Genomic DNA, 10,756 nt, shown 5'->3' on the forward strand with positions numbered 1-10,756 from the left:
AAGCATTAGCTTAGGACTCAGGATCACATTAAAACAAACAAACAAATAAATAACAAATCCTTCTTTTTTACTGTACCTCCCAGTCGAGAAGGTCACATTGTTGTTGTTTTCAACATCGAACTCATGCTGCTTACGTTTCATCTATTAATTATAAGAAAAATAATAATTTTTAAAAGGAGATAGAAAGAGACAGAGTGAAAGAGGCACGAAAGAAACACACAAATGCAGACAAAACTTACAAAAAAAACTAATAAGAAACAACTGTCGAAACTATATATTTTGAGTCGGTCGCATATGTTTAAAAAAAAGTAACTTAATATTGAGAGTAAAAATGAAGATGAAGAGAAATAAAAAAGATTTCCTCAAATTTGAATAAGACGAAAAGCCAATTTATAATATTCATTGTTATTAAGTGGTGATATTCGCGAAATAAAATCGATTGAAATTTAATGGATATTGTCTATGTGTTTTTCTTTAACATTTATTTCATTTTTCAATAGTGCGTTGCGTACAATTTTTACAGACAAATTCAAGAACATTTTATTTTAACTTAAATTAATCGAAATGATTTTGATGTCTTCATATGGTTTATCGGTTTTCGGATTCGTTTTGGCATTGCAAATATTCTGAACCACTTCCATTCCTTTGGTCACTCGACCAAACACCGTATGTTTGTTGTCCAACCACGGCTGTTGTGATACAAAGAAAGGAACAATTTATTACATGAAAACCACTTTCGAAAGATGGTTAAATAACAAATACGTACCGTTGGTAATACCGTAATAAAGAATTGACTACCATTTGTATTTGGTCCGGCATTTGCCATCGAAAGTGTATATGGTCGATCATGACGAAGCGTTGGATGGAATTCATCTTTGAAATCACCGCCCCAAATCGATTCGCCACCAGTTCCAGTACCAGTTGGATCACCCGTTTGAACCATAAATCCTTTGATTACACGATGAAATATATGACCATTGTAGTATCCATTTTTACTATGGACACAAAAGTTTTCCACCGTTTTTGGACATTCGACACCAAACAATTTTATATGAATATCGCCACGTGTCGTATGTACAGTTGCCGAATTGTACAATTTTTGGAATCCTATCAAACAAAGACACATTTGATGTAATGATGACAAAATGTGTAATTAATATAATTATTATATTACCTTGACCCTCTGGCACGGCAATAATATCCTCTTTTGATGGTTTCTCATTGAACACATCACGATCAACGTTTTGTAGATCTGATGGCATCCGTCGGCTGTACAAATAAAATCTCGGTTTTTTAAATGCTGTCACAAACACCGTTGGGTCAGCACTCGATTGTGCTAAAATTGGATTATCCGATCCTTCTTGTTCCAATGACAATGCTGCCTTTGGTTTCTTTGTACGACCTTGGAACAGGCCAACATGCAATGGTCGAACATTATCACCTTTTCCGATAATTTTTATGCAACGATTTGTTTCGATATTCACAAGTTTTATGCCAATCATTGTTGGATAAAGAATGAAATGGCCACTGCAATCGAATTGAATATTTGCCAAATGCAGTGACTCCGATTTTTCCAAATCACGTTCAGTTGCCATTCTGTTATAAAATACAAGAAAAAAATATTTAAAAAAATTTCTAATTTAAATGTTTCGATTCTTACTTTCTTCCAAATTCCATGTTCGGTAGGGCATGTTTGGTTTGTTGTACCTCTTGATATCGAACCAATGTCTCATCAAAAACTCGAATCAATTTTCCCGTCAAAAAGGTAAACACACGCACCTTTCGGTCGGTTGATAATGTGGCAAACCGTTTGCCATCGGGCGAAAAAGCCAATCCCGTAACAATCGTCTTATTCTTTGCAAACTCATAAAGATCTACAATAAAAAATTCAATGTTTTTTTTTTTTAATAATTATGATCGATAAATGTTCAATCAAAACAAACAAAAGTTACCAGTATCTAATTTTGATTCGAATGACACAATTTTAGCGGGGAATATATAATCGGTTTTAGCTCCTGTCCATAATTCCAAAATGCCAGCTTGATCGACCGAAACGACAACTTCAAAAGATGCATTATATTTCATTGTTGTTACTGGTTTTGTGTGTAATCTTTCCAATACGTGCAATGGTTCATTGCTTCCCTGAGCATGATAAATGGCGATTTTTGGTGAATCAGCGTCACTCCTGCAAATAAAAACATTTTTGATTGCAAAAATTCCACCCACATGCCAAATGGCTTTATTTTAACTTACACAGCTAGAGCTGAGATGGCATCGTTCGGACTGTGAATCCATTCGGCGCATTTTGGTTCAAAGTCAAGTTTTATCATGTTTATCATATCGAAATTGACAACGTCGAAAATTTTCACACTTTTATCCGATGAAGCCGTACACAAATACGTTCCATTCACATTAACTGCCAATGCATTTATCGGTGCTGAGAATTTTTTTTTTTAATATACAGTCAACATTATTATTTTGGATCATTTAGCAATAGTTTTTTTTAGCAGTTGCTCATTTCTATTCGAAACAATAAATATGAACGAATCAAGTTTTAATTGATACTCACACAAGTGGCTTCGGAAATGTTTTACAAATTCAATGCCATCTTCCATTTTCTTCCAGAATTTCAAGTGACCATCAATGCTGGCCGTTACAATGAAATCAGTTTTTGTGACAACAACGTGCGTGATTACATCTCGGTGCATGTAACTTTTCTCATAGCATTCGGCATCCGGTAGATTTTCCAAATATAATTTTTCATACTCCAAAACTGAAAGTATTCAATTCAGTAAATAATTGTATATCAATTCGATATTATTTATTCAATTTATGTACCTTTACGTTTTTTCACCGGAGCCGCATCGGTGGGCAATGGTCCAATCCATCCATCGCTAGATTCATCGTCATCTCCAGCCTTATCGTCTGATTCATGTGGTCGTTTTGTGGTGGTCGGTTCGTCGTTGTCAGACATTTTAAAAAAAAATTGAAAAAAAAACTGTCTTATACTCTTTGAAATGGAAAAACACTACAAAATAAACCAAACAACAATATGTGACACACAAACGATTTTAAAATGACACCGTTTGACAATAAGGCATCACCATTACATTGTCAAATCGACATAAACTGTGTGTTGATTCACACATGGTTCGTGTGAACGGCACTTTATGCAGAGCGCAAAATATTCCGGCCGCATATATATCTTTATATATAAACGTTTACGAATTTTTTGTTTGGTTATGTATACATGTACATGTTAAAGATGCGAACAAAATGAAACGATATCGATTTTGAATTATTTTATATACTTTTTTTTTGTTATTGTTGTTTTTATTTAAATTCTTAAATTTATGAATGTTTCCATATTTTTCATCATTTTATTATTCTTGACAATTTTCTGTAATCTCCAAAAAAATAAGGAGCTATTGTAATTTGTTGTTTTATCTCCTTCTTCTTCTCTTTCTCATGAGTTGAACTGAATTGAATGGCAATGTTGTTGTTGTTGATTGAAAATGAGGATTGTATTCATTCATTCACTCGGATGATAAACAATGATGGCATTAACGTCGTCCACTGCGTCCACGAGGTGCTCCTCTTCCGCGAGGTCCACCTAATTAATAAAACGCAATACATATCAATTGAAAAAATGTGCTATGAATTTGATGAATGTTTTTATTGTTACAAACCTCTTCCACGCGCACCACGTCCACGTCCACCTCGTTGTGTTCCCGACCTGGCAGCGTCCTTCTTTTTGGCTTTTGCTTTTGGTGTGTCATCAATAAGTAGTGTTTCCAATGGCAAACTGTCCGGCAATATGAAATATCGAATGTTATTGCCGCGTATGCTGAGCGAATCTAATTGAACGGGATCACGATTTTTGATGGTCATTTTAACTGCTTTCAAATGTGTATTCATCGCAATATCAACGCCGGTTATCGTTCCATGCACCTGTGTGCCATTTTTTAATTCAATAGTCACCGTTTCGTGGCTCAATTTCATCAAAAATCTACAAAAAGCGAAGAAAAAAATAAGAAACGATTCATGTTATAGCTTTGGTTAGAATTGCTGTTGACGAGGTTGGTAAACAACATTTCTACACACATTGAAGCACACAACACTTACCGAACAAGCTTCATTTTGTAATAATCTCCTTTTCTAAATTATCAACGCACAATTTGTTTCCGTTATTATTGAATTCAATCAATAAAACAAAATTTTCTAATTTTCGATTGAAGTGAATTGAATTCAAAGCAAATAACAAAAACACCGAAACACCACTGTGTGATAGAGCGATGCTAAATCGTTTTGACAGTGCTCAACGCTTTGCCCGCTCACTGCATATGCCGGTGCTCAATTGAAACGCCATTATTTTGTTGCTCAATTTTTTTTACATTTGACGAAAAAAAACATGGTGAGCCACAATTATGTTGACATTTCGGGCTTTGTATGTGTATGTGTTAGTGCATGTGTCTGTAATTTGACATTTGCGATACATTCAAATTATGTACATATAACAACATGACTGAAAAATCTTCATTGCTAACATAATTTATTAAACGAATAAAAAAAAATGATTCGACACTGTGCGACAAGATGTAGACAACAGTATAGTTTTTTTGAAAATATTAGAAACTTATGCACATCGAATCAACGATGGAGTTCGCTAGCAAATGTGAACATATTCGACCGTATCGTCAAACAAGTACAAAAGGATCGAGCATTTCAACGGTGAATTTATCATACTTTCGTGTGCTTTTGAATTATTTCAGATTTGTCATTTTTTTTTAAATTAAACTTCTTTTCATTACCACAGAGAAGATGCCGCGTTATATGATTATATCAAGGCTGAAGTGGGTGAACGAATGGTGGATCGCATGTTTGACTTAACCAAAGAATGTAAAGTAACTGCTGAAATTGGATGCGGTCGAGGATTCATAACACGACATGAACTACCCGATGGCATTGAGCAATATTATTTATGCGATTCGAGTGAAGTGGCCTTGAAACAAGCTGAAGCCACCGCAAAACCAAATGGATATAAAATGAAAACACTTCAAATGGACGAAGAAGCGCCAAAAGTAAATAGATCGCATTGTCAATTTGAGCTTTCTTTTGAAATTTCTCTGAAATGATTATTGTTTTGATGATTATTCAAAAGTTTGATGAAAACTCTTTAGATATGGTGGTATCAAATTTGAGTTTACACTGGGTTAACGATTTACCGGGCTGTTTTAAATCGATTATTCAAAGTTTAAAACCGGACGGAGTATTTTTGGCATCGATCTTTGGCGGTGATACATTATTCGAACTGAGATCATCATTGCAATTGGCCGAACTGGAACGGAAGGGTGGAATTTCAGCGCATATTTCACCGTTTGTACAAGTTCAAGATATTGGGGCTTTGATGCATCAGGCTGGTTTTAAAATGTTGACAATTGACACAGATGAATTGGTCATCGGATATCCGTCGATGTATGAACTGATGTACGATTTAAAAGGTATTTCTTTTCATCTTATTTCAACAGCAAGCAAAAGATAAATTGATTTTTATTATCGTTGATAGGAATGGCTGAGAACAATGCAACATATACTCGTCCGTTACATTTATGTCGTGATGTAATGGCTGCAGCGGCTGCAATTTATGATGAATTATACAAAGCGGAAAATGGAGTTAGTGCAACGTTTCAGCTAATTTATTTAGTGGGCTGGAAACCCGGCCCGAATCAACCGACACCACTAGAAAGAGGCAGTCAAAACGCCTCATTCGCCGATCTAGGAAAATTAACACAAAACATTGATTTTGAACCGAAAAAATAGTCGCTTTAACAAATGTGTGGGAATGTTTAGATTCATTAAAGCCAATAAAATCTATATCTATAAATCAGAAAGTATGTATGTATGTATGTCCGGGGTTGGCGTCCAAACGCCTCAACCGATCCGGATAAAAGTGGTACCGTTGGAAAGGTCTCGGCCCGGCGGTGAACATAGACACTATCATGGTCGGCCATCATAGCTTAACACGGCCATTATGGTCAAAAACCGTATTTTTACTGTTATTTTTGCCTAAATTTTGCACATTTCATGTCAAGAAGGTGAAAATGGACCGTGGTAAACCGTGGTAGCCGTGATGGCCGACCATGATGGACCGTGGTAAATGGTTTGAAATTTAAATTTTGACGATTTAAGCGATTTTAACATCATTTAACATGGTTATTAAGGTTGGACATCACGGTCCATCGTGGTATAACACCATATAACACGGTTATTGAGGTCGGACATGATGGTAGATCGTAGTCTAGAACCATTTAACATGGCAAAAACTGTCAAAACATGATTTACCATGGTTTACGGAGGATTTACCACAGTTTAACACGGTCCATTATTTGTCAACCATTGCTTTTAACATTGGTCATCCAGCGTCGAAAATCGCTGAAAATCGTTCGATTTTGGTACTGTTGAATTGGACTCGAATATTGCAAACTAAAGCCGAAATAAACGATCATGAAAAACTAATCATTCCAACAGCAACCTCCCGAAAGTGTACTGTACGCAATTTTTTTAACCATTTTGTTTAGCACGATAATTCTTCTTAGAGAAAAGCAAATTCAGATCTGACTTTTCAGGGTAATCGGGATTGCAAGGAGTAGGCTGGTATTGTTTTTGAGCGATATTCGTTCATCGGTGTATCCATGATGTACCCATAGGGAGTATGGTATGCGAAAATTTTGTTTAACTAGATAAATCTTTTCCCAGAGACGTAAATCAAAGTTTTGAAATGTGTAAAGGGGTTTTTTTGGTACGAGAAAACCGAATCTGATGTTAGTTTTGAGAAACAATCAATATATGAAAAAGTCACCAAAAAAGTGGGGTTTGTATATAGAATACGTTGTATAGAAGGTACCTTCAATTTGTATTGAAATTTTGCTTCGAACGTTTTTCATTCGGCAAAGGAAGAAATTTGGAAACATCAGTGCGGAAAAGTTAGACTTACGAATGTAAATTCCATTTTAATAGTAAAGGGTAACCGTCCAATATGTAAAAAAAATATAGAAATATCGGAAGAAACTACCCAAGCACTCAAATTGCACTGTTCGCCCGGGGCATTTGCACTTTTTTTTTCAGCTGTTTGCATGGCAAAGGCTGCTAAAAAGGGAAATAACGAATAAGACGCAAGACACGAATGCCCCGGGTGAACAAGGCAAATTTAGTGCTTGGGTAGTATGCCGAGGCGAGCGAAGCGAGCCGAAGGCATGCTAGTTGTATTATAACTAGAAAACGGGTTTTCATTTATTTTTTTATTTTTCCGTTAAATAACTATTTATTCTTCTATATTTGCATAATAATTGATGAGTTTGTACATCCGTATGTTTGTTTATGTGTTATGTTGTTCTTGTTGTTCGGCGGCCATTTGTTCTTTATGTTTTTTCGAAATGCCGGTTCGACGATATTCGGATCTTTCATCTAGATAAATTTGTGTACATTCTTTATTGAAATCTTCATTATAAAACCAATGTGCCATGCAGTCTTTCAGTTTATCGGTAACATCTCCACATTTGAACGTCACCAATAAACCATTATCTTTAGCACATTTTTCGAATGCTCGCACTTCGGCTAAGCATTTAACTTCTCTGGATCGTTTTCGTATCAATTGTGGTATGAGCACTTTACGTTCACTCGTTCGAAGACGTTTATCATCAGGATCGCCTTAAACCAATAAGAAAGATTTTTCAATTTTTTTTGTCCCCCGTTCAATATGACTTTGATGCTTTGCAATTGATCAATTCTTACCTAGTCCATGTGGTCCAGCTGATAAATAAGATGGTAAGACTGTTTTAATTTCTTTTTCCGACATAATTCGGTGAATAGTTCTATATGTTGGTCTCACAAAAAAATAATCACAACAAAAATTACGACTATAATCTACCTACTTCATCAAGTATATAGATAAACATAACCTTCGTTTGTCATTTTACCGTGTAAAAACTGAAAGGAAAACTGTCAAACGCTGTAATATCGACACAATTTTCTAATTGAGCAAAACAATATAAATATTTTTGTAATTTTTAAAGTTTCATTTTAATTTGTTCATATTTTCTTTCTAATAAATAATTTAAAATCGTTCCACTTTAAATCAAGATAAAAACATATTGTATATTTTTTATTATATAATGACTAAACATTTATTTGCAAATTTAAAATCGAAAAAAAGGGACAACATTTGATTCCATCAAGTTTTTTTTGTTTAAATTTATTTAATTTTCGGTTTTTGTAGTTTTAAACTGGTAATAAATGTATCGTATGTTGGATCACGACCACGGAAATCTCTAAATAGTTCTAATGTGTCAACGTTGCTGCCGGCCGTTAAAAATGTTTCACGGAATCTTTGGCCAATTTTAGCGGCAGCTTCAACATCATCGCAGATATTAACGTTTCCAAATGCATCACAAATATCGGCCGCCATCACATTTGACCAAACCAATGCGAAATAGCAGCCCGACCAATTGCCCACAACAACTTCCAACATTGACAATAATCGTGAATCACGTTTATCCAATTCGAAAATAAAGTATTTGGCATAAATTCGTCGCATGAGCTCCAACCAAAATTCTTGTGTTGAATAGATTTCCAAATCGATGGCCGATCTGAATAGTTCGGTGGAAAGTTTATAGCCGGCCAACGCTAAACGTTGATCTTGAATTGCTTTAATATGTTGATCGGTTAGCGGTTCTTTTGTGCTAATATGTTCGGATATTGATTTGAGAACATCGCTGCGATACAATAAATTATTAAATACATCCGAACATACTCTATCATTAACATATTCAATATTAAGTAATCCAGACAATTCACGATAATTTCTTTCGTTCAATATTTTTTGCAATACATTGGCAAATCTACTGAAAATCAATTCAACTTCTGACAATTTAAATGTATGTGGTTTACCATACAATGGTGGTGTAAAATTGTAAATCAATGACACAAGTGGTGTGTCATTTGTCCGGCTGCAATGTTCCCGAATCGGTATAACAAATCCATTTGGTTCATCATATACAAATTGTTCATCGGACGAACGACACGTATCCAAAAAGAAACCGCCGATTGGTTTTGATGAATCGGTGCGTAAATTACTTTTTTTCATATCAAAAACATCAAAATATTTCACACTTTTATGCCATAGTGAGATCGACTCATCATTTCGTTCAACAATTTTCACGCCAAACAATTTTTCGGCCAAACCAAATAGACCGCTAAACACTTTGTCAATGGGAAAATATTCTTGTATTAAATTCTCATCGTATTTGCATACGGTAATGTTATACTTTCGCAACCAATATGGTATGTCATATTCTTCGATTTGATGAGATTTAAAACCACTTTGAATGGCAAAATCACTCAAATCGTTGATCTCCTTAAATTGGCTGGGTTTTGCGTGTGAACGCAATTCATCAAGAATTTTTTGCGGTTTTTCGACTCCATTCAAAAGATTTCGATCACGTCTCACTTCTGCATGTGATTGATAGCCTAATATTTCTTGAATTCGTTTACGATGATCCCGTGCCCATTCCAGATGTCCACTGTTATCCAGTTCGGTAACGACTTGTCGTGATGCTTTCTTGCAATTTGCCTGCCAAACATTCCAGCGTTGCTCACGATCTGGACAATAGGCGAGGAAATTCTTCAAAATGTGTGGTTTCAGTGTGATTTTCCACGGCCCATTCATCGGATTATTTGAATCTTCAGCGATGGCCTGTAGTAGCTCCGGTGGAAATGACTGAACCAATGTATAATCTCTAATGGTGTGCGCAAAATGATCAATTGCAACATACGTTTTTGATTCGTATGTAACTAATTCTTCGGATAATTTTAACTGTCGATATTCCAATTCACCGCGAATATTCTCATCAGTGATTTCAATGCCGCAAAGTTTACCTTCCAACACATACAGATCGAATAGACGTTTTTGTTCCATTGTCAATTCTTCGTTGCTCTTTCGAAGCTCTTTTATCGCTTCATAAATTGGCCGACTATGGTATTTGCTGTTATTGGCACGACGTGCACGTTGATGCAATGATACATAATTTTTGATTGGAAAAATCACATTATTGCCATTGAATGCTGTCTTTGCCAGGCCCCAACTGGCCAACAATTCTTTATCAATTGTCTCAATTGGATGCAAAACATTGTCGAAAAATTCCTTCAATGTTATTGGTTTGCCGGACGCATTCAATTGTTGGAGATACTCTTCACCTTTTTTTACTTCAGCTTCAAGTGCCATTGCCTGAGCACCAATACGTCGTATACATCGATCAATCGATATATTTCCAAACTCTGGAAAACCATGCTCATTTATGAATGGATTCAATTTTGGATCATCATCACCAATTTCAGGTAATCTGTAAACAAGATTCATATTTAGTAAACAAATAAAAAAAGAGAGAAAAAGAAAAAAAAGAGCACTCACAATACAACATAACCTGAATATGAGCGTGCTGCTAATGGTCGGATTTGTCGGTGAATCTGATTTAAAAGATTCCCATTACGCAATAATGAAATTAGACCCATTTTGTTGGTCAATTCAATGTGAAAAGTATTGTTTGAGTGCCGATCCACAGATCAGTGCTGATAAATTTACTTTGTTGTCGAAATCCCGATCAAATAAATATACTTAAATTTAAAAACAACTTTATATTTTTCTTTACAGAGTTTCAATCTCTCTGTGTGTGTTTTGAATGTGTGCGACGACAGAGTTTGT

At 35.2% G+C, this 10,756-nt stretch overlaps 5 protein-coding genes across 5 annotated transcripts; 1 reads left to right on the forward strand and 4 right to left on the reverse strand.

Annotated features, from left to right (window-relative positions):
- Positions 1–445: 445 nt before the first annotated feature.
- LOC116340095 (peptidylprolyl isomerase domain and WD repeat-containing protein 1) lies at positions 446–3,093 on the reverse strand. Its single transcript, XM_031766314.1, has 8 exons — positions 2,839–3,093; positions 2,570–2,773; positions 2,254–2,437; positions 1,953–2,185; positions 1,661–1,874; positions 1,175–1,596; positions 767–1,107; positions 446–689 (listed from the first exon to the last, which is right to left on the reverse strand). Exons 1-8 carry the CDS (start codon positions 2,972–2,974, stop codon positions 546–548), a joined length of 1,878 nt encoding a protein of 625 aa, XP_031622174.1. The 5' UTR covers positions 2,975–3,093; the 3' UTR covers positions 446–545.
- A 198-nt stretch (positions 3,094–3,291) lies between these two features.
- On the reverse strand, positions 3,292–4,363 carry LOC116340189 (probable small nuclear ribonucleoprotein Sm D1). Its single transcript, XM_031766506.1, has 3 exons — positions 4,126–4,363; positions 3,690–4,009; positions 3,292–3,613 (listed from the first exon to the last, which is right to left on the reverse strand). The coding sequence occupies exons 1-3, from the start codon at positions 4,137–4,139 to the stop codon at positions 3,564–3,566; spliced, it is 384 nt and encodes a 127-aa protein (XP_031622366.1). The 5' UTR covers positions 4,140–4,363; the 3' UTR covers positions 3,292–3,563.
- A 120-nt stretch (positions 4,364–4,483) lies between these two features.
- Positions 4,484–5,891, forward strand: LOC116340187 (arginine-hydroxylase NDUFAF5, mitochondrial). The gene is made up of 4 exons (XM_031766503.1): positions 4,484–4,731; positions 4,817–5,081; positions 5,162–5,501; positions 5,567–5,891. Exons 1-4 carry the CDS (start codon positions 4,574–4,576, stop codon positions 5,818–5,820), a joined length of 1,017 nt encoding a protein of 338 aa, XP_031622363.1. The 5' UTR covers positions 4,484–4,573; the 3' UTR covers positions 5,821–5,891.
- A 1,369-nt stretch (positions 5,892–7,260) lies between these two features.
- LOC116340188 (COX assembly mitochondrial protein homolog) lies at positions 7,261–7,964 on the reverse strand. The gene is made up of 2 exons (XM_031766505.1): positions 7,792–7,964; positions 7,261–7,707 (listed from the first exon to the last, which is right to left on the reverse strand). The coding sequence occupies exons 1-2, from the start codon at positions 7,853–7,855 to the stop codon at positions 7,376–7,378; spliced, it is 396 nt and encodes a 131-aa protein (XP_031622365.1). The 5' UTR covers positions 7,856–7,964; the 3' UTR covers positions 7,261–7,375.
- Positions 7,965–8,225: 261 nt separating this feature from the next.
- On the reverse strand, positions 8,226–10,751 carry LOC116340247 (probable cytosolic oligopeptidase A). Its single transcript, XM_031766628.1, has 2 exons — positions 10,466–10,751; positions 8,226–10,397 (listed from the first exon to the last, which is right to left on the reverse strand). The coding sequence occupies exons 1-2, from the start codon at positions 10,564–10,566 to the stop codon at positions 8,252–8,254; spliced, it is 2,247 nt and encodes a 748-aa protein (XP_031622488.1). The 5' UTR covers positions 10,567–10,751; the 3' UTR covers positions 8,226–8,251.
- Between the last annotated feature and the right edge of the window lie 5 nt (positions 10,752–10,756).

This window comes from Contarinia nasturtii, unplaced genomic scaffold (assembly GCF_009176525.2).
Source record: "Contarinia nasturtii isolate CC-2019 unplaced genomic scaffold, AAFC_CNas_1.1 Cnas_scaffold_630, whole genome shotgun sequence".
NCBI classification, from domain to species: domain Eukaryota; kingdom Metazoa; phylum Arthropoda; class Insecta; order Diptera; family Cecidomyiidae; genus Contarinia; species Contarinia nasturtii.